The sequence below is a fragment of the Neophocaena asiaeorientalis genome, unplaced genomic scaffold (genome assembly GCF_003031525.2).
Source record: "Neophocaena asiaeorientalis asiaeorientalis breed wild unplaced genomic scaffold, Neophocaena_asiaeorientalis_V1.1 scaffold46, whole genome shotgun sequence".
NCBI classification, from domain to species: Eukaryota; Metazoa; Chordata; class Mammalia; order Artiodactyla; family Phocoenidae; genus Neophocaena; species Neophocaena asiaeorientalis.
In genome coordinates, this window is record NW_020175393.1 from 3696202 (window position 1) to 3719447 (window position 23246).

The 23246-nt window shown below is 39.4% G+C and overlaps 1 protein-coding gene across 4 annotated transcripts in view; it reads left to right on the forward strand.

The window, feature by feature from the left end:
- The window catches only part of MAPK14 (mitogen-activated protein kinase 14), a 72713-nt gene that overhangs the window by 45898 nt on the left and 3569 nt on the right, over positions 1-23246 (forward strand). For 2 of the 4 annotated variants that reach the window (XR_003006030.1, XM_024765844.1), the window contains exons 8-11: positions 43-114; positions 11371-11450; positions 18082-18160; positions 23017-23190. Coding sequence is in view for 3 of the 4 variants with exons in the window: in XM_024765844.1 (XP_024621612.1) it covers positions 43-114; positions 11371-11450; positions 18082-18160; positions 23017-23190 (405 nt within the window). In the remaining variant the exon portion in view is untranslated. Of the gene's footprint in view, positions 1-42; positions 115-11370; positions 11451-15290; positions 15371-18081; positions 18161-23016; positions 23191-23246 lie in introns of those variants that run through there. The other 2 variants (XM_024765845.1, XM_024765846.1) reach the window with 2 other exon arrangements.

Here is a 23246-nt window from a genome sequence, read left to right on the forward strand (position 1 = left end):
TAGTGACATTATATTACTTTTATTTCTCTTTAATTTTGCCAGTTGATATTTGGTCAGTGGGATGCATAATGGCCGAGCTGTTGACTGGAAGAACACTGTTTCCTGGTACAGACCGTATCCTTTAAAAAGTTTTGGGTTCTTGTTTCTTGTCTGTATTTTGGTGTCCATGGTAGTATATTACTTTTACCTATTTCTAGGAAGGGCCTTCAGTTACTTGCTTTTATAGTCCAGATATGCATTGTGAGATCTGCTCTCTTGCTGAGTATCTTGCCTTGTCAAGAAAGAGGCTTCAATTTATTTTGAGAGTTGCAAAAATTCTTCATAATCTGGAAAGCCCTTTAAATCTTTCATATGTCATCTTTTTTGCAGCAAGTTCCTTATTAATCTTCCCACAGCCCTTCTGCCACCTGAGTGTATTGGTGAGAAGTTCTAGATCTCAATGACTAGTTTAGTCTTCGTTGCACCAGCGCTCAATGAACACAAGATAACCATTTATAAATCGGGGATATCTTGCTTGTATGTTTGATTTACATATTAAAAAGGCTGTTTTTGGTCCTTGTAATGATACACCTGCTGACTCGTTTTGTTTGTTGTCTAACAACAAAGAATAAAAGCAAGGAGATAAGGTCACCCTGTTGTGTGCCTTTTTTTCCCCTCAGCATGACTTTATCTTTTATCCCAGATTGTAGCCAAACCTTAATTTACTTCCAGAGTTATTGTCTAGTTTATGGTTTATCATGGCCCCTTTATTTTAGCCCCTTTCCTGTCTGCTGCATGCCCATTTCACAGTTTAGTAATAATATCATCAAAATGTGATTTGTTGTAACTCCCATCAGTTCCACTTGAGGAAGATGTTTAGGCAAGAAAGAATTTTGAAATATATGTCTAGAATTAGGTTTGAAGATTTTCGTAAAATTCATTTGACTAGCCTTCCGTGGGTTTGGTTGAGAGATGCTGCAATTGCCTGTGTTCTATCATGGTTAGAGACCTAAAAGCTGTTTTAGCACCTCACCTATGCAAACTCATTGAGTTTGTAAACCAGATTGTCAGTTCACTGGCTTACAGTTGGGATAATACTTCTATGGTGACTGTGATGTTCATGTTATCGATCCATATATTCTATCTTCTGCTAGAGTGTACTTTCCTAATGAACTGAAAAACCTCTTCCCTCAGCCATTTATTTCCCTCTGAATATTACTGGATTGATATAGAGTATATTCTCCTTATATAGCTCACCTTATTCCTCCTCATCCCCAGATTCTAATTTTAATACCTAGTGTTTCTCCTTTGTCCTTTGCTTCATTTACCTTTTACTTGTTTCTTAGAAATTTGATATATGCATTATAGTCCAAGCTAAGAGAATTAGGGAAAATTTGTAATTTTCCTTTTCCTCAGGCACATATCTTAGAGTCCCATTCTTTAGTCTGTCCTCCCAAGCACACTGTCTGATGCTCTCCTCTGTTCCCCCTCTTCTTCCTCTTCTTTGTATCTGTATCTCCATCTACAGTCAGTCGTGGACACTCATACCTACATAGACACACAAAGTGGTAGAGAGAGACAGACAGTAGAGCATACTGGTTAAGAGCACATGCTCTGGAATCAGACTTACAGGGTTGAGATCTTACTTAGCTCTTATTTACTCCCAGCTCTGTGACTTTGAGCAAGTTGTCTAACCTCTGTCTCTCAGTTTCCTTAACTATAAAATACTGATAATAGTACATACCTCATAAGGTGGTTGTGAGAATTCAGTGAGATGAAATCTGGAACGTACTTAGAACAGAGCCTGCCAACAGATGTTAGCCATCATCTTCATCAGTGATCTTTGGGAAGCAGCTTCTCCCTTCATCTTCCCACTTTATTGTCTAATTGTGAATCATTTAAAGGCTAGTTTTTTGTTTTATTTAAATTCTGTAACAGGTAGTAAAGGATGGATCCCCTTGGCAGGCTACTGGTAGAAAGGTTTCAAAGCAGTTGTGTGTGTCCTACGGTCCTATCTGCAGGACAGCTGCTTACTGATGGCTTGACCTTTTTAAAATGCGAACTTTCAGCCTCTAAGAAGTCTTCTCTTTTTTTTCTCAATAAATTTTATTTATTTATTTATTTATTTTTGGCTGCATTGGGTCTTCGTTACTGCGTGCGGGCTTTCTCTAGTTGCGGTGAGCGGGGGGGCTACTCTTCGTTGCAGTGAGAGGGCTTCTCACTGCAGTGGCTTCTCTTGTTGTGGAGCATGGGCTCTAGGCGTGTGGGCTTCAGTAGTTGTGGCTCGTGGGCTCGAGCGCAGGCCCAGTAGTTGTGGCGTACAGGCTTAGTTGCTCTGCAGCATGTGGGATCTTCCCGGACCAGGGCTCAAACCCGTGTCCCCTGCACTGGTAGGCGGATTCTTAACCACTGCACCACCAGGGAAGCCCTAGAAGTCTTCCCTTTTATGCATACTTCTTTTCCTTCTATGAACTTTAGGTAGAAAACCTAGCATTTAAACTTTTTACTAGGAGATTCTCTTTTTTTTCTTTTTGCGGTACACGGGCCTCTCACTGTTGTGGCCTCTCCCGTTGCGGAGCACAGGCTTCGGACGCGCAGGCCCAGCAGCCATGGCTCACAGGCCCAGCCGCTCCCCGGCATGTGGGATCCGCCCGGACCAGGGCACGAACCCGTGTCCCCTGCATCAGCAGGTGGACTCCCAACCACTGCGCCACCAGGGAAGCCCAGGAGATTCTCTTTTTAATATATGAGAATTCATTTCAAAATTCTTATTTTAGTAATACACTGTTTCTTTCCTACTTGGCTCCTTCAGACAGATGTTCTCCTGGATCGGAACATTCAGAATCAAAGGACTGTATTTGTAATATACATTCAGATTCAGAGGATTGTATTTGTAATATACATAACTCCCTTCTTGTCAGTTGCAATCTGTGTGGATATAGCTTTGGTTGCCTGACAAAGGGAGAGGAAAGTGTTTTCTATTACTTTTTCAAATTCCCAGTTGATTCTCGTGCGCAGCCAGTGTTGAGTACAACTAGAGTTTACCCTGGTTGGATTTTAGTTTTAATCTTTCAGGCTGACCCTGAAAAAGTTACTTAGTTAGCAGTTTTTCCTCATTTTTTTTTTTAAGGTACCAATGAGATCAGAAAAATTAAGAATCTAGAATTATCCACTTGAGGACCTAGAAAGATGTTAGAAAACATCTAGTTGAATCCTCTGTTTTTATAGATAAGGAAACTAAGAACCCAGAAAAAGATAGATACAAACCTCTGATCTGACTCAGGTATTAGTTTCTTTCCAATATTCTACTTGTTGCCTGTTCTCCTAATTTCTGAAGCTCATTTTCTTAAAACCTTTGCAGAATGTGCTGGCCCCACACACTCTTCTTTTGCCCAGAAAAGCATGCATCTACTGCTTATTTATGATTTTAAGATGCAGCTGAATGCTGAGGTAACCTCTAGACTATGCTCTTTATTTGAGTGCACAGTTTTCTCCCTGTTTTCCTCAATTATTATTTATCTTGCATTTGGAACTGACGGTTTTAGCTTCTAGATAAGAACTATCTAATAGAACTTTCTGTAGGCTTACAAATGGTTTATGTATGTACTGTCCAATATGGCTGTTGGTAGCTACCAGCCACATGTGGATATTGAGCACTTAAAATGTGGCCAGTGAAACTTAGAAACTGAATTAAAAATATTTTTGTGGTTAAGCATATAAACATAAAATTTGCCATTTTAACTTTTTTTTATTGTGGTAAAATAAACATAACATGAAATTTACCATTTTAACCCTTTTAAAGTGTACAGTCCAGTGGCACTAATTATATTCATAAAATTGTACACCCACCACCACTATGTCCAAAACATTTTCATCACCCCAACAGAAATTGTACCCATTAAACAAAAACTCCCCATTCTTCCCTCCCACAGCCTGTGGTTACCTCTCTTCTACTTTCTGTCTCTATGAATTTGCTTATTCTAAATATTTAATATTAAGTGGAACCACACAATCTTTGTCCTTTTTTGTCTGAATTATTTCACTTAGCATGTTTTCAAGGTTCATCCATATTGTAGCATGGATCATAACTTCATTCCTTTTTATGGCTGAATACTATTCCATTGTAGAGCTATACCATATTTTATTTATCCATTCATCTGTTCATAGACACTTGGGTTGTTTCCACCTTTTGGCTATTGTGAATAGTGCTTCAGTGAACACTGACATACAAGTATCTCTTTGAGTCCTTGCTTTCACTTCTGTTGGATATATATCTAGGAGTGGAATTGTTGAGTCATATAGTAATTCTGTATTTAACTTTTTGAGGAGCAGTCATTGTTTCCCAAGCAGTTTCACCATTTTACATGCCCACCAGTGATGTATGAGCAATTTCTCCACATCTTCACCAACATTTCTTCCTTCCTTTCTCCTTCCCTCCCTCCCTTCCATCCTTCCTTCCTCCCTTCCTCCCATCCTTCTTCTTTTTAAAATTATAGCCATCCTAGTGGGTATGAAGTGGTATCTTTTTGTGGTTTTGATTTGCATTTCGTAATGACTAATAATGTTGAGTATCTCCCTGTGTTTACAGGCCGTTTGTATGTCTTCTTTGTAGAGATATCTGTTTGAAACCTTTACCCATCTTTTAATTGGGTTGTCTTTTTGTTGTTGAGTTTTAGGAGTTCTTTATATATTTTGGATATTGAGCCTTCACCAGATATATGATTTGTAGATATTTTCTCCCATCTGTGGGCTGTCTATTCACTTTTTTGATAATGTCCTTTGATTTACATAAGTTTTAATTTTGATGAAGTTCCAATTTATCTATTTTTTTCTTTTGTTGTTCATGCTTTTAGTGTCATTTCTAAGAATGTATTACCAAATTCAAGATTATGAAGATTTACTGTATTTTCTACTAAGAGTTTTATGGGTGTACCTCTTATACTTAGGTCTGTGATCCATTTTGAGTTAATTTTTGTATATGATGTGAGGTAGGGGTCCAACTTTATACTTTTGCATGTGGAAATTCAGTTGTCCTAGTACCATTTATTGAAGAGACTGTCCTCTCCCACAGAATGGGTTTGGCACTTCTGTCAAAGATCAGTTCTATTCCATTGGTCTATATGTCTATCCTTATAGCAGTACCACACTGTTTTGATTACTCTAGCTTTATAGTAAGTTTTGAAATCAAGAAGTGTTAAGTCTTTCAACTTTGCTCTCATTTTCAAGATTTTTTTTTTTTCTCTTTGGGCTCCCTTATAATTCCATATGAAATTGAGGATTGGCTTTTCCATTTCTGCAAAGAAGGCTGTTGCAGTTTTGCTCGCGATTGTGTTGTATTTTAGATCACTTGGTAATATTGACATCTTAACAATATTAAGTCTTCCTGTTCATGAATATGAGATGTCGTTCCACTTATTTAGGTCTCATTTCTTTCAGCAATGTTTTATAATTTTCAGTGGACAAGTTTTTCACTTTCTTGGTTAAAGTTATTCTTAGGTATTTTCCTAGCATCTTTAAGATGCTATTTTAAATAGAATTACTTTCTGAATTTCCTTTTTGGTTTGTTCATTGTTGGTGTGTAGAAACACAACTGATTTTTGTTTGTTGATCTTGTAGCCTGCAACTTTGCATAGCTGAAAGCTGAGAGCTCTAGTAGCTTTCTTGTGGATTCTTTGGTATTTTCTATATGTAGGATCATGGCATCTGCAAATAGAGGTAGTTTTACTTCTTCCTTTCCAATTTAGATGCTTTTATTTTTTTCTCGTTTCTAATTGCTCTGACTAGAACTTCCAGTGTAATGTTGAACAGCAGTGGTGAAAGTGGGCAGCTTTCTCTTGCTCTTATCTTCAGCCTTGAGTGTAATTTAGCTCTGCATTTTTCATAAATACTCTTTATCATGGCAAGGAGTTCTCTTCTGAATAGTTTTATAGTTTCATAAAACTCATAGTTTTATGAGTGTATTTATCTGAATTTTAAATTTTATTAAATTTTCTTTAGATTACATTTAAATTTAATCACATGTGATTATTGGTATTGTATTGGACTGTGCAGTTTTAGATCTTGACAAATCATCTTCCTGTAATACCTTTTTCTCATTTTTTTGCGATTAGTCTTCTTGAGAGAATCTTTTGTTACTAGTTGTTGATAATCCCTGGAGTTCCCCTAAAGATATAAGATATACTAATTTTTGTCTTAAAGCTAATTATGTTTTCAGGTTAGAAATTATTCTCATTTGTGACTCTGCAAAACCCTCCCAACTAGCTCAAAAATAGAACTTTTTTTTTTTTTTTTTTTTAAAAAATGGACACACCTGAGAGAACTGTCTATTAGAAAGAGAGTGGGGACACAGAATGTGTCTTCAGGTATGGTGCTAACTTATTTCAAAAACCATTGGTTCTGAAAAGAGTAAGCCAATTAGAAAATATTACTACTAATGATTGACAGTCTGCAGCCTAAGGAAGAGAGACAATGAGTTTCCTAGCCCTGTTGCACGTCAAGTACTGTTTTCTTCCAGACATCTCAGCCTCGGCTTACTATTGTTTTCCTTTGCTAGGTAATCAAATGAATTTTGTTCATGTGTAAAACTTTTCTTTCCTTCTTTCATTTTAATAGAAATGGTAACTAGACATTAACTAGACATTATCATTAACTTCGACATTAACTAGAAGATAATAAGGCTCCTGCCATCAGCTTGATGCCCTACTTTATATGACTTTTATTAGTGTTTACTGGCTCCTTATTTCTTCTTTTGATTTTTTTCAAACATTTTATGAACTACTTCACACATACAAAAAGACAAGGAATAATAAATGAACACCTATGTTTATATGACCCAGATTATGAGATAAAACATTGCCAGTGGAGTTAAAACTTCTGGTATACACCTTCCTGTCACATCTACCCCTTTCTTTCAGACACTGGTTTCAAACAGTCTCTCATTTTAAAAAAACAGTCGTACTTCAGACACTAAAAGCAAGTGTCCTAATAAATGTTGAAGAAGAAAAATATTTTATTAGGTTATTTGCCTTTTCTTCTCTAACTTAAGAATATATTTCCCCATTTGAAAAGGCTAGAACTCTCAGGCTTGTCCACAAATCTAAAGTACCTTAAAAATTTTTCCTTGTATGACAGTGAAAATGCCTATTTTGATGACCAAGAAGAGAAGGAAGTAAGCTAAGTCCCATTCTAGTCCACCTGTCTGTCACCAGGGAATTTCCACAGGTCTTTGTTCCAGCTTTGCCTCATATGGATTTTTTTTTTTTTTTGAAAACTGCAGCTCATAAGCAGCAGAAGTCACATGTAGGTTCTGCAAATGGTCCTCTTATTCATCTTCAACTCTCCAGCCTGCAGAGGTTTCCTAGGAGTTGCCTAGAACACTTAGAAGTGAATAGAATATCTCTCTTTTACTTTCCCTCTAAATACCCCATTACCCTTAAGTTTTTTTTCCTTGCCTTTTCATTCTGGCCACCTTTTACTTTTGTTACAGAGGACCTAGTCTAAAGAGTAACCTTAAGCCTAAGTTGTTTTAGGAAAAATCAGGAGATTTATGATTTAAAATTTGACATTGTGATTATTACAATTAAAACACATTTTTGACTAACAGTAAAAATACCTGCTATCTAGGGAAAAATGGGTTAAACCTGTTAAGAAGGATGGCTTGCTGTGGAAATAATTGTCATAATGTGGTAAATTTTGCTTTGCTCTGCTTATATAGCTACTTGAAGCTCCTTCTGGCCTTAACTGCCTGGACAAATTGTAGTGGCCTTACAGTAGCTGGTATTATTGGAAGACTGACCTGTATTTCAATGGATTTGCCAGCTCTTGGAGAACCTATGGTGATTTCCTATGAAGTTTGCATGCTTTGACTTCCTTCATGCAAGTGCTTTTAGCTACTAAGTAGATTTTTATTTTGCATTGTGTGTTTACTAATCTCCTAAGTATTGGCTGTCATGCTGTACCAGCTCTTTGTCCATACCCCTTACACACTCATTGCACTGTATTTATATACTCTTTATGGTGTAAACACTTCAGATGGGGCGTTTGCATATGAAATGAAGCAACTTTTCTTGACTTCTTTTTTGTATATAGACTTTCCATTAGAGTATGGTCATTCTAGATTTCTCAGGGCAAGACAGAGGGGTGGAGCTGAGTTGGAAAGCATATTACAGGAAGTCTTTTCAAGTTAATATTTATTGAGCTACTCAGTGGAAAGTGCTGGAGGTAAGATGGTACCTGTCCTCCAAACCAGAATGGTCATACTCAGCAGAAAGTGAGCTATAGGAGTCACTTGAACAAATGTCTGCTCTCTGCTTATAAAACAAGGTGTAGTGATAAGAATACTATAATAGAGGTATAAATAAGTTACTGAGAAGCAGAAATTAATTCAAACTCAGGATGTCCAGGAAGACTTCATGGCAGAGTTCTTGTTTGAGCAGGACTTTGAAGAGTAAATAGGGAAAGAAAAGGTTTGGTAGGAGGGGAGGATGGAGGGTATTCCTCTTTATGACTTGGAGAAATAAGAAGTTGGAAGCTTAAAAGTGCCTGGAATAGTTGGTGTGAGTTGAAGCATTGAGTGCATTAAGGAAGAATAGTTGGAGGGAGAGTCAGAAAAGAGTCTTGATGCCACATCAGGGAAGGCCGTGAATTTGAGGCTGAGGAATTGGGGCTTTATTCCTCAGGCCTGAGGTTGTGTCATACTGGCTGAGGCAGGAGAACGACATGGGGTCCCCCAGGTCATTGTTGTCATAACCACTGTGACCAGTGGAAGTGACATACTTTTCAGGTATGTTGGGGTGAAGTTAAGACACTTGAGAAACTGCCCAGAGTCTTCCTCAGAGGGAGTATAAAACTTTATTCTCATTTTCATTAGTCAGAAGTCTTTTATATAAGAGTGTCAATCTCACTAGTATTATTTCTAGAGATCAATTTTGATGCATTTTTTATAAAACTACCTGTTTGAAAATTCAAGTAGTCCAGTTTTTTTCTCATATGTGATATACTTTATCTTGTGCGATAGCTACCCTGTTAAATTTGTTCCTTAAGAATGTGAGGGAACTAAATTTTTGTAAACTGAATCATTTCAAATGAGCAAAGAGGATCCTATACTAAATTCTGTTGTAATACAGTTAATTTGATTATTTTAGAGCAAGATGGTATCTGTCCCCACCGCTTGCTCCGTCCCCATTAATGTATGCTTTAAAATTGTTTTCTTGACAACACCTTGAATTAAGAAATCAGTATTGAAATTTTAGCCTCCAGAACACATTGATTTTTGCCATTTGCAGAGGACAAAATTTTCTACTATTCTTTTTTAATTTTTTTTTTTTTTTTTTTTTTTTTTTTTTGCGGTACGCGGGCCTCTCACTGCTGCGGCCCCCCCCACTGCGGAGCACAGGCTCCGGACGCGCAGGCCCAGCGGCCATGGCTCACGGGCCCAGCCGCTCCGCGGCACGTGGGATCTTCCCGGACCGGGGCACGAACCCGCGTCCCCTGCATCGGCAGGCGGACTCTCAACCACTGCGCCACCAGGGAAGCCCTAAATTTTTATTTTATATTGGAGTATAGTTGATTTACAGTGTTATTCTTTACTATTCTTAATTCAGAAGTAACTTCTGTGAGGGGACTTCCTTTTAATTTATTTTGTATAGAACATAAATTGTTTGAGTCTACGATGGGGTTCTGCAAACCTTTTCTTAAGGGCCACATAGTAAATATTTTAGGCTTTGGGAACCATACGGTTTCTGTTGTAACCACTCAATTCTGCTGTGTAAGTTGAAAGCAGCCATAGACAATACATAAACAATGAGCATGGCTGTGTTCCAGTACAACTTTATTTTCAAAACAGACAGCAGATTGGGGTTTGCTGACTCCTGTCTAGAATTTTGTTGTGTTTAAGCCAATTCCATATCTGGAGAAAAAAAAAGAATGGGGCAGGATATTATTGCGTAACCAATTCCTGTAACTCAGGCGACTCTGGCTTGCAGAGGCCATTATTTTTAAGTTGCACTGTACTGCCTTCATATGTATAATCATAAACAGAAATAGTTTCTTGCATTCTCTCTCCTCTCCATCCTGCCGTACCTCCTTAAATATTTTGAGTGCCCACCACGTAGCAGATGTTAGGCTAAGCACTGGGGATAAGTGGTGAACAGGCAGAGCAGCCCCTCTCCTCATAGATCAGTAGAGGTGACAGACAGTAAGCAAACTAAGCAATTATAGATTGTGATGAGCGCACTGTGCTGAGGTGGAGAATAACAGGGAGGGCAGCGCTTCTTCCATAGAGCGTTGGGGGAAGCCTCTCTGAGGAGGTGACGTTCAAGCCGACACCTGAAGTTGAGAAGGATCTAATCATGCAAAAAACCTGACAGGGTTTTTTTGGACAGGAATCAGAAGATAGTCATCCTCCCCTCCTTTTCCCTCTGAATGTCAATACAGACATGGATAAGCTATTCAAATTTTCATAGAGAATATTGAAAGCTATTTTATAAGATTTTTTTTCTCTCCTTTTAGCTTTTTAGGCAAGGCTAAAAGCAGTAAGGACAAATGGAAAGTTTCTGTCTTCTGGTCAATACATGTACATACATAGTGAATATGCACAGAAGAGTTGGCTGCCACAATAAAGGTCTGGGCCTTGTGGCCTATTATTTAGAGCTCTGGGGATGCGTGAGGTTTGTTAATGCATTTATAAAGTTGAAGCCTCATATGCTCTATGTTATGGCGCTCCAGAAGGCTGTGCAGATGCAGTGAGGTGGTGGGGCCCTCTGCTGGCTGACTATCGCTTACAAATGCTTCTCTGCTTACCATAGTCAGTGTGGACAGAGAGGTTTTCTGGAGGACATCTCAAGTGGTTAGGCCCCGGGAGGTTCCCAGGCCCCTGTCGTATTACAGGCTCCTTAGATCAAGCCTTAGGGGAATATTCACAGGTAGGCTTGTACATCCCTAGCTCCTATGCTCTCTGCTTCTTTCTTCTCTGTGGCCTTCTGCTGACCGGTGCTCTTTGCTTGACTGGCTACTGGTGCTTTGGTGGAAGGTAAGGAGGTAGGTGTGGGCTGAGCATATGGACTGAGTGATGCTTTTGTGTTTTCACATGCTGTCTTTGGCATCTAAGTACGCAGCTATAGTCACTTCACTTTACTGATAGGGGGTGTTGACAGAAGCATAAAATGAATATAAGTTGGGTATGTGTGTGGTCGCATTTTGAATCTTTGTACAGGAGGAGCATGTTCTACTTGAAGTGACCATCCTACAGAAGGCTTGACCTAGATGAATTCACCATTTTGGCTTGGTTTGGGGTTTTTAATTTTTGTTATTGGGGTATTTTGTTTGTTTTGTTTGTTGTTTGTTTTTCATTTTTATTTTGTCCCAACATTTTCCTTTATAGTCCACCATTAGATATTGATCAGTTGAAGCTCATTTTAAGACTCGTTGGAACCCCAGGGGCTGAGCTTTTGAAGAAAATCTCCTCAGAGTCTGTGAGTTGTTGCTTTGATTGTAATAATCTGCCCTTTTGGGAGCCTCTGCCACTTCCCTTCTTTCAGTCTGTACTTTGACCCGGGTATGTTTGTAAGCACATATGCCCTTTGTGTGCTGACTTCCAAGATGAAGGGTGTGTGTGTGTGTGTGTGTGTGTGTGTGTGTGTGTGTGTGTGTCTGTGTGTACCTGCCTGCTCACATGCATGGGTGTGTTTTGTTTTCTCTCTATCTGGGTATGTAATACTAGAGCATAGGAGCTTGTATTGGGCAGTAGTATGCCAGTAAATGAGATTTGAGATTCTAATTCATTCCAAGAGATTAATGGAAAATTTGTTGTCTCCACTGTCCAGCCCTGACTTCATCTTTCTCAGTTTCACATATACTCAAGGTCTCCTTTCACTTTTTGGTTAGTGTTTATCCTCAGAGCATGAGCTTCACCATGTATTAGTCTAGCTTTATCACTAAAAGAATGAAATGTGCATTATCTCCATTCTCTTGCCCTTTTCCAGAAATTACTTTCTTTTTATTATTTTAGAATAGACAATTCGCACATCTTGTGTAAGATGTCTATCCCCCACAGGGGTCCCTCTCTACCCAGTCTCCAGACCATCAGAGGTAACAGCCCCACTCCTGACACCTCAGATACACAGGAGTAGGGTTGTAAATCCTTCTCCCACAGCCTGCCTTTGTAATTACAAGTTTGAGTAACCTGAGAAAAAGCTTTGGAGCTAATGCCTTCCTGCTTCTAAGCAGGCATTTAGAGAGAAGCCATGGGAATATGACTCTGGCTTACTTTGGCTCTCATTTCCTGCTGTTGGTCATTTTCTTGGGCCAGAGGCGTGAGAGAAATCATGAAAGCCCAGTCTTTCTCCCCTTTCCCTTCTGTCTGCTGCCAGGCAGTTGGATAAAAGGGAAAAAGAGCTGTGGAGCCAAGTTCCAGTTGTGCCTTTCTGGATTCTCCTCCCAGCGTTTCTGACTGCCCAATTGGAAAGACTGCTGGGTATCCAGAGGCAGGCTTTTAATTTGTTTCATTTAAGATGAGGAAGCAAAAGCACAGAAAGACTGTGACTTGCCCAAGTCACGCACTGAGTCACTTGACAGAGCTGAGCATACATCCCAGATGTTCTGATAATGTGTTCTAAACTTTAATCTCACGACTGCACACTGTTTTGAAAGTCATTGTCAGAGTTATCAACCACAGTGTCAGCCTGAGGGAGTGTTTCCTTTTGCTTTATGAAATGCAGAAAGCTGGGTTGGAGTGAATCAAAGATATGGGATGATGTTTAGAGAGGATGGTGCTTTTTTGTCTTAAATGCATTTGCTTAGAAAGATTGGCTAATAGAGAGGACATGGGGCAAGGGAGTGGGGTTGGGGAGGAGCTCCGTTTATTAATGAATAGTGCTCACGAGACTGAGATAGCAAATGCATTCCCTGTCTGGGGGTGGCCACTAGCAGCTCTTTCTCAGTCTTCTCGCCCACCCTCAGCCATCTGCCCTATAGGTACGTGCTGTTAGTCGCAAGAATTTCTAAAAGAAAAAGTGTGGGTAAAATGATCATGTTTACCTGTCATTAATCCATCTTTTTTTTTTTAAGAAAGAAACAACACTAAGTGCCTGACCTAATAATGAAATGTCTTTATCTTATGTGATATAGGGCACATCATACATTTCAACAGCTCTAGTATAGAGTTGGGCATAATAACATTGAGTATCAGAATACAGAAGTTAAGTAATATTGTATTGAGTATAGAAATAAGAAAATGGTGTTTTTTCCTCCTGCATAGTTACGACTACTGCATAAAAGTAATTTAAACATTGAAAAGGGTAGACAAGATTAATTTGATGTTAGTGATACTGCTCAAGTACTAGTTTATCTTAGAAGCACATGATTTGTGGAACACATGATGCATAAATAACAAAGCCAGGTGAATAAAATGGTTTAAAGCTTTTCAAAGTGAAAAGAAAAATTCATTAGTGGAGGAATGTAGTAAACAGAGAAAGCCAATGGCTATTTTCGTTACTCCTGAAAAGTAGTGAAGAAGTGATGCCATTATTTATTGATTGATGGAATTCAGTCAATAAATAATAGGACATTCTGAGTAAGAGAGTGCAGTAATAGATGGGCTGACTGAGAACAAGTTAGCATGTGCCATGAGAAAGGGGATAAATGGGTCACGATGGATGTAAGGAGAGGGAATTTTTTTTGTTGGTGACCCACTACCTATAGTAATCAGTGAAAGGACCAAAAAAAAATCATATTAAGAAAGCAAAAGCCCTTTCACTGACTCACTCTCACATTTTTCTCTGGAAATATTTTCTTCCTAACTTCCAGACAAAAAGGGGATACAATAACCTATTTGACTAAAGGAGACAAAAAAAAAAAAAACAAACAGAAAATGTGCAGGCCAAGTTATTGTTCACAAGAAAGAAGAGAAAGGTGACAGGATTTTAACATTTAAAACCCAGCTGGTATTCCTATTGCTGGTTTACTTATTGACCCCCTTTTGTTCTTTCTCTTGGCATGCAAAGTAGTTTGTTATGTAATTTATTTAGAGGTAAATCTAAACTTTATTGAGAATGTTAAAAGAACTTCATACCACCTTTTGAATTTGCTGGCTTCTGTCTTTGGGCCAGGGAGAATGAACGGCAGGGTGGAGCTCATGGCCCCAGCTCTTTCCTAATAGCCAGCCTTGAACATGTGTTTGTAGTAATCTGACCACTAGGGAATCTGAGTTCAGAGGATGAGCTAAAGTGGAAAAATCATTGAGAGAAGCCACAAAGAAGTGAAATTACTTGATTCAGGTACTTATTGAAAATTATGCTACAACAGAAGGAGAGAATTAATAGATAACAGCAAAGGGAATATGAAAAGGCTTTTATTGAATTGTGTTGAGGATTTTAAAAATCCTATCACTCTACTTTAATAAGCAACACATGATAAACTAACAATTCTTGTAGTGTTTGTGTTAAAATTGATGGGACAGCTAAATGAGAGAAGTTTAGAGTACAACTTACCTACGTGCGCATACATTTGGAAGGCCTCATAGTTCTGCCTTTGTCAGATACTTGCAGAGTGTTTTGCTAACTTCCTCCAGGATGTTTTTAAGCAAAAGTCAGTCTGTTCACCTGTTAAAGAGACTTGTGGGAGAAATCATTGTGGCATGCTGTAATGCTGTCAGCAGCTTGTGACTTCTGTTTTGTCTCTGCCATTAGCTTCTAACTTCCCCCCCATCTCCCTGTCACTTCCCATTGTGTGTTTGTGGCATGTATTTTAATTGTATCACTAACTACTGTCTTTGAAACTTGGCACTGCTTATCAACCCACATACCACCTTGGTCTTACCTTAGGAGGGGTGGTATTTTGGAGAATCACCTGAACCTGTGCCACAAAAATTTAACCTCTACCTTAAATGGATATATTGGACATCTTATTATATCCAAAGTTGAGTCAAACTTTTCTGAATCCTCTCCATTTACCCCACAAGCAAACACGTTTTGGCCATCAGTACTTGAAAACAGTTCTCTGGCTGGCATCCTGGATCCAAGGGGCAGTCTCTTTCCAGGGAGCCTAAATATTTAATGTTAAAGATGATGCTAAAACCAAAAGAAAGTTTTTCTTCTCCACATGGCCGGTCACTGGCCACATGCCTACTAACTCTCATGCCATTCACAGAAGCATGATTTCACATGCAGCCTTGGGCTCTGGCCTGGGGTGGGCGGGATGGGTGGAAGTAGGCTATTTGTTTGTTTGGGGGTGGCTTTTTGGCCTTTTTTAAAACTTGAGTTGAAAGTTATTTCTCGCATTGTATGCTTAACAATGCCCTTGACTAGGCGTCTAAGATATTAACCAGCTTCAGCAGATTATGCGTCTGACGGGGACTCCCCCTGCTTATCTCATTAACAGGATGCCAAGCCATGAGGTGAGGACAAATAGACGGTGCAGGGATATCTCATTCAGAGGGCCACATTCTCATTTTATTGCCACTGTATAACCAACACAGTTTTCAATGTCACTGAATGCTTGCATGTGCCTTGAGGGCTACTAAGGCAAAGACTGCCTGTGTGCTATAACAGAATGTTGACATTTGGGAGAAAAGGTCACCCAATCCTGTGAACTGAGAATATAATTTACAGGCTTGTACTTAGAAAATGATGTTACTTTTATATTTGAGTTTTATGAATTGAGTGCTCAAAAGGAAGTTCGTGTTTTCCTAGGATTCTATGCCTACAGTCAGGGTATGCTACCACCTAATGATTTTCAGCTGGAGGTGTATTAACTGAAGGCCATTAACATCCTTTCCTATTCATCCATTTTTTTAATGACCAAAAGAAGAGTCTTCATTTAAAAAGAAAAAACAAACCTAAAAAATGTCTAATGCTAGTAAGGACTATATTTAAAAGAAGATATGCAAATAATATAAAATAAATTTGAACACTTAGATAGGGTTAGGTGCCTTTTTTACCAATCTAACTCTGGTTTTATCATCAGAGATGATTGGGGCACTTCTTTCTAAGGTGCCCTTAATCTTTTTGGGAATCAGGTTGGCAACACAGCTTTATTCAGGTAGTCTTTTTATTTAGCTTATTATAGGGAAGATTGTTCTCTGCATGAGACAGGCCTCTTAACTCTGTTTTCCCTTCATTCTTTTATCTACATGCTCAAGTAGGAAGGGATAACAGGCATGTCGATAATTCAATTCCTAGAGCTTTCTTTTCAAATCAGAAAGATTCTCAGCTGCTTTTGAAAGTGGGCCTCTCCTGCTTGCTCTGCATACAATGACTAAGAATATGAAGTTATTAAGAGGTACAAAACTACTATGTATAAAATAAATAAGCTACAAGGATAGGTTATACAGCACAGGAAATATAGCCAATGTTTTATAAATAACTCTAAATGGAATATAATCTATAAAAATTTGAATCACTGTTATATACCTGAAAATAACATAATATTGTATTATATGTATTAATATTATAGATATAATTTATATATATATATATATATAAATTTTAAAAAGGTGAAGTTGCCCTAGCAGCTAGAACTTTTTCTAACCTTGTATGTGTGTGAATATACGTACATACATAACTATAATGCATACCTTTAAAGAAGTTTTACCTCAGCTACTTAGATGGACTGATAGTGGGATTTATTCTTTGAAACAGGGAAGGTCATAAACTTATTTTAATACCTAATATCTGAAGCACACATTTATGAGTTACATTTGTGTTTATATGATTATTCTCAAGACCAGTGTTTGGCTTTGCCTTGATTAGAGCTGTCAGTCCTTGAAAGTATTTATTAGCACCTTAAGTTCCTTAGAATGAAGTCCGGAAATTGTCAGGCTTTCCTTTCTAAAGGCAACAGTGATAGCAGCTAATGTTTAATTTGAGCTCTCCCTCTGAACCAAGTACCACGCTAAGGAGGTACTGCTTTGTTATCGGTAGTCCTCACTCCAGCCCTGTGAGGTAGGCACTGTTATTAACCCTGTTTTATAGATGAAGAACTAAAGACTTAAAAGAGAATAAGTAATTTACCCAAAGTGGTAAAGTCAAGATTCAAACTCAGGCCTGTCCCACCCCAAGGATCAAACTTATAAAACCTATATTGGTATATAAATTTTTGTGTGTCACAGTTTTAGTTGGAAGCTCTCATGAGTTTTATCTTGCTTGAGTATCACAATAACCATATGGTATAGGCAAGCCAAATACTAATATCTAATAGTAATACTAATATTTTACAGATGAGGTCATTGATATGCTAGTTAAGACTTGCCCAAGAAGATGTATCTTATAGGTGGTAGGGGAAGGATTTCTGCCTAGGCTGTGTAACTTATCCACTATTCTTTATTACTCTTATTAAATTGGTTTAGTATTTTTAAAATGTGTTTGAACCTCTTAGAATAATATATATAACGCTTATGGTTACTTTCTTGTCACCATGAATATTTTGTTAGCAAGGCTTAATACTGATATCCTTTTCATGTACTAAGAGTACCTGCTGAGATCAGCACCATCAAAAGACAATTGATCCTAGACTTTCTTTGGGGAAACCAGTCCCTATGCCAACTGCAGCTATTTTAGGAAGGCTGTCTCAGAAAGGTCTACTTCTTAGATATCTTTTTGTGTGTGTGTGTGGTACGCGGGCCTCTCACTGCTGTGGCTTCTCCCGTTGCGGAGCACAGGCTCCGGACGTGCAGGCTCAGCGACCATGGCTCATGGGCCCAGCCGCTTCGCAGCATGTGGGATCTTCCCGGACCGGGTCACAAACCAGTGTCCCCTGCATCGGCAGGCGGACTCACAACCACTGCGCCACCAGGGAAGCCCTTAGATATCTTTTTAAACTTCTGATCCTGTGACCAGAATGCTAATGAAAGAGAACTTAATTGGTTCGCATTTTTGTTCACTTGAAATTTAACTGTGAGTGATAGCAGGAGTAAATAAAGGTGCTGATCGTAAATAAGGAGGTTAGGTTGGCAGTAAGAGAGAAGTATTTAAAGAATGTCAGTGATATTCATAAACATTGAAGCTAGCAGACCCTGTCAGTTAACACTCGTTCTTTGACAGGACCCAGACTCTTTGAGAGCAGCAACAATACTGAACAAAGCCATTTTGAAAACCCTCTGTTTTACAGGCAAGAAACTACATTCAGTCTTTGACCCAGATGCCAAAGATGAACTTTGCAAATGTATTTATTGGTGCCAATCCCTTGGGTAAGTTGACCATATCCTCATCTAATGGATTCAATATCAATATATTCAATATTGGTTATGACATAAGTTAGGTATTTGAAGAAGAGTTTTTCCTTTTGACTAAATATCATACCATTAATTAAATCTTGGAAGGAGGTAAATAATGCCATTTATTATCCGTGTTTGTATTATCAGTTTTTTTTTTCAGTCTCATGACATGCTTATATATTTATATGATCACAGAATTTGAATGGGGAAATAGGCTGGGACAGTGAGGAAAGGAGAGGAAATAATGGGAACGCTAGGAGAACAGATTGAGGGATACAGGAAGAAAGAGGAACAGAGAAAAGCCTGTGAGTCGTTCACCACTGCTGTTGGGTTTTTTTTTTTTAATAGATTTATTTATGTATTTATTTATTTAATTTATTTTGGCTGCGTTGGGTCTTCATTGCTGTACGCGGGCTTTCTCTAGTTGCAGCGAGCAGGGGCTGCTCTTCGTTGCAGAGTGCAGGCTTCTCATTGCGATGGCCTCTCTTGTTGTGGAGCATGAGCTCTAGGCCCGCAGGCTTCAGTAGTTGTGGCATGCAGCCTCAGTAGTTGTGGCACGTGGGCTCAGTAGTTGTGGCGCATGGGCTTAGTTGCTCTGCGGCAGGTGGGATCTTCCCGGACCAGGGCTCGAACCCGTGTCCCCTGCATTGGCAGGCGGATTCTTAACCAGTGCACCACCAGGGAAGCCCACTACTATTGTTCTGCGGTGTCCCTCACTGAGGGAGAAAACAACCGAAGCACAGATGGTGGTTAGTAGACCCACCCAGGCGCTCCCTGCAGTGTGCCCTGCTCTACCTACAGGTCCCATCATCCTCAGGTACTTTTCCCTCCCCCTCTTCTTCTTTTGCCCTTAGAGACTTAACCATTCTCTCTTTGCGAAGCTAATTTGCCACCCCAGACTTTAAGGAATGGCTCCATATTCGTTCCTGCCACCATCACTTCCAGGATCTTTGGCAAAGGGACATAACAGTGGCAGCTGCAGGATGTGTACTGCCTTGGCTAAAAAAGAGTTGCTTTGTTCCTTAAAACCGGGGGCTGATATCTACTTTTTTTGGCCCCCCAAAGTGTTATTGCCTGAGGCTCTAATTCCCTGACTCTAGGAGAAGACACAGGACAGTGCTATTTAATGACAGACACAGAGAAATCAGACCAGGACCTCTCTATGACAGGAGGGGAGCAATGCTGTGATAATAGTACAATCAACCTTCTTACTTTTCTGAAGATTGTATCTTAGTAGTATGTTTTTTGGTTGTTGTTGTTTTTAAATTTTATTTATTTATTTATTTTTGGCTGTGTTGGGTCTTCGTTGCTGCGTGCTTGCTTTCTCTAGTTGTGGCGAGCGGGGGCTACTCTTTGTTGTGGTGCATGGGCTTCTCATTGTGGTGGCTTCTCTTGTTGCAGAGCACGGGCTCTAGGCGCGCAGGCTTCAGTAGTTGCGGCGCACGGGCTCAGTAGTAGCAGCTCACGGGCTCTAGAACACAGGCTCAGTAGTTGTGGCGCATGGGCTTAGTTGCTCAGCGGCATGTGGGATCTTCCCGAGCCAGGGCTTGAACCCGTGTCCCCTGCATTGGCAGGCGGATTCTTCTTAACCACTGCGCCACCAGGGAAGTCCCTTAGTAGTATGTTTTTAAATCTCAGTTTTGGTCATCCCTCTGCTTAAGGGTCCCAGCAACCGGGCTTCAGATTTAGTTTTATCCTTCTGAGAGCTGACACCCATGACAGCCTCTTTAGAAGTTGGAGTGAAGGCTAAGTGGCTTTACTTTTTTAAATACTTCATCCACGGTGATTGTTTGAGAGCAGTTTAGTGTTACTGTGATAATTCTTACAATAGCAGAGATGCTCACACTCTTTCAAGTGTTAGGCAGCTATAGATGAGTCCATGTCGGCCTTTGAGATGGAGAGTATGTCAGATCTCAGCTGGATCACTCTCACGTCGAAGAATAAATCCACAAACTCATCAGGGGTATACAGAACTCTGCCGGGGTTGGCTTAGGTTTGCATCTGCCCTGGTATGCTGTGGTTGGCTTTGTATGATTTGTTTATACTGTGTTATCTAGTTCAAGGGTCTGTGAGAAGCTCTCTTTGAATCATAAGTACTGTAGGATGTTGGGAAATTATGTTGTATGCTGGTCGCTTCCCTGTCTGTCATTCTGTTATGACTTTTTTCATCATATCAGCTCACGTTTTGACATGGCAATGCTTACTGTTTGACTTCCTGATGGCTGACTCAAAGAGATTTGTTAATTCATTTTTCCAAGGAAGGGGGAATATGTGTGTGTCCCAGCAGCTTATTTGGGTCACATCTATCCTGATAGGTGTCCCCCTTCTCTGGAATCGTGACATTTAAGCATTCAGAAGAACTGGATACCACTTAGTACTGCAGGCTGCTAGTGAGTTGAAGGAGGCTTTGAGCCATCTGTTGCTCAGCACTGCAGTTCTCAAACTTTAAACAGACCTATCAGTCCACTGCCCAGTGATGTCATACAGAGTCTCTTCTTGCAGGCAGAACATGGTGTTACTGACCAGGAACTTGTGCCCAGCATGTTAACCGAGAAGGAATATGCTAAACAGTGTAAATATTGACAGCTCTATTTTGTCCATTACTGACTTCATGTTTCACCCTTATCCTCAAAACATGAAGTAAAACTTAAATTGCCCTTTGATGGAGTGTGTGTATTTGTATCTGTCAAGATCTTAGAGGAATCTTTTTCTTAACCTTGATCTTATTTTTTAATCAAGGTATTGGTTATAAGGATATGGTTCTTTCTACCCTGGGGGTGGCAAAGACTCATCATATGACCCAAACAACACCTGATAAGGTTATTCTTTCTAAGTAGAGAAGAAGAAATATATATCTAGGCAATTTTCCCAATGCTTTAAAGTGTAAACTTATGAACTTGACACATAAATATTCACTTTGTTCCTGTAGTCCTCTGAAACCCACATTTCTCCTTTGGATTACTCTGGAATTGAGGCTGCAGGACAGGGGTCTTTTACATCCTCCAGTGTATGCAGCATGGGTCTCTTCAGGAAACAGTCCTCCCCTTCACTACCCATCCCTGCCCACTTCCACGTTTAAGGAGACATCGATAATTTGCAAAGCCTCGAACGCCTTTGTTACACCAAAGTGATAACTGTCGAAATGTCACTATTTGTCCTCCCAAGTGCCACCATTCTGAAACTCAAAACATCCTCATTTGTAAGAATTAGAAAACAAACAAACAAAAACCCCACTGTTTTGTGACCCCCCCCCCCAATGAATTAGTTGCTGGGAAGGAAAAATCAATGGATGCTGAAAGCTGTAAGTGAAAGAAACTGATATTTACCTGGTGTGTCCCACTGGGTACTTTCTTGGGGCAAAAAAGAAACATTTTAACCTGGTGATCAAATTTTAGCATCATTATTAATGGGACAGATGGCTTTAATGTACCATTAAGTACATAGCATCACCTATGAAATATTCTTTCCAAAAATATTTATAACCCAGTTCTTACCAAATTTTCAGATCTAACAGGGTTCATGAAATACAGGGAATAGAGGAAAACAAGGGTGTAAGTACAAGATAGCACAAGATAACTGGGGGTGGGTATTTTCAGGTCAAAGTTAGGAAAAAATAGGGTTTAGAAGTGGGGGGATTATTTCGAGACTAAGGAAACTCAATCTAATGCATTGCATGGCCCTTAATTGGATCCTGGTTTGAACAAACTAGGTATAAAAAACAACTTTAGGGTAATTGAAATTTTAACATGTACTGGATTTTAGATGCTATTTGGGAATTATATATTTGTCATATGTTATAACAGTTTTATGATTGTGTAGGAAGCTATCTGTATGCTGAAATATTTAGAGGTAAAGTTTCACGTCTCTAATTTTATTTTTAAATGGTTTGGCAAAAAATATATGTATATATAGATAAAGAAATACAGAAGGTTAATTGTTGGTGGTGGGCATATGACTATTCACTGTCCTATTATTTTGTATACTGAAATCGCTCATAATGATTTTATCCAAATACCACGTCTCATCCACACACCCATAAAAAATCCTCAATTTGTTCATTAGATCCATGAGATGAATATTCACTTGCCTTATGTAAATAAACAGAAGGGACAAAACAGTAAGAAACCGGCCCTACTTATCTCTTGTAGATTACTTTAGTTATGGACTTTCATTCTGACATTTTGACCATAGTGGTAGCAGTTTGACACTGACATTCCACAGAAGCTTGTTCAAACACAGTCTGTTACTTTTTAAAATTCTCTTTACTAATACATTCTCTAGTTTTGGGGGGGGTTATTTATTTATTTATTTATTTTTGGCTACACTGGGTCTTCATTGCCACACGTGGGCTTTCTCTAGTTGCAGCGTGCAGGCTTCTCATTGCAGTGGCTTCTCTTGTTGCGGAGCAGGGGTTCTAGGCACGTGGGCTTCAGTAGTTGTGGCTCGAGGGCTCTAGAGCACAGGCTCAGTAGTTTTGGTGCATGGGCTTAGTTGCTCCGTGGCATGTGGGGTCTTCCTGGACCAGGGCTCGAACCCATGTCCCCTGCAGTGGCAGGTGGATTCTTAACCACTGCGCCACCATGGAAGTCCCAGTAATATATTCTTAAAAAATACAAAATCCACCCACCCATCCATACACGCATGCAAGCATGCACACACATGTATATGTTTAAAGGAGGAAAGGAGTAATATATCCTAGATCAGACACTTTGGAGAATTCTTTGTTTGGGTATGAAGGGTCAAAACTGTGTGTTTGCTTAATAAGGCATAAATTTTTGGTAACGTGTTAAAAACTCTTCTTTTTTCCTTCCAATCTGTGGTACTGATAGCTGTCGACTTGCTGGAGAAGATGCTTGTGTTGGACTCAGATAAGAGAATTACAGCAGCGCAAGCCCTTGCACATGCCTACTTTGCCCAGTACCATGATCCTGACGATGAACCAGTGGCTGATCCTTACGATCAGTCTTTCGAAAGCAGGGACCTCCTTATAGATGAATGGAAAAGTAAGTCATAGCATCTAGCTTGAGAACTTAGATTTAAAAATCTTTCCTAAGCGAAC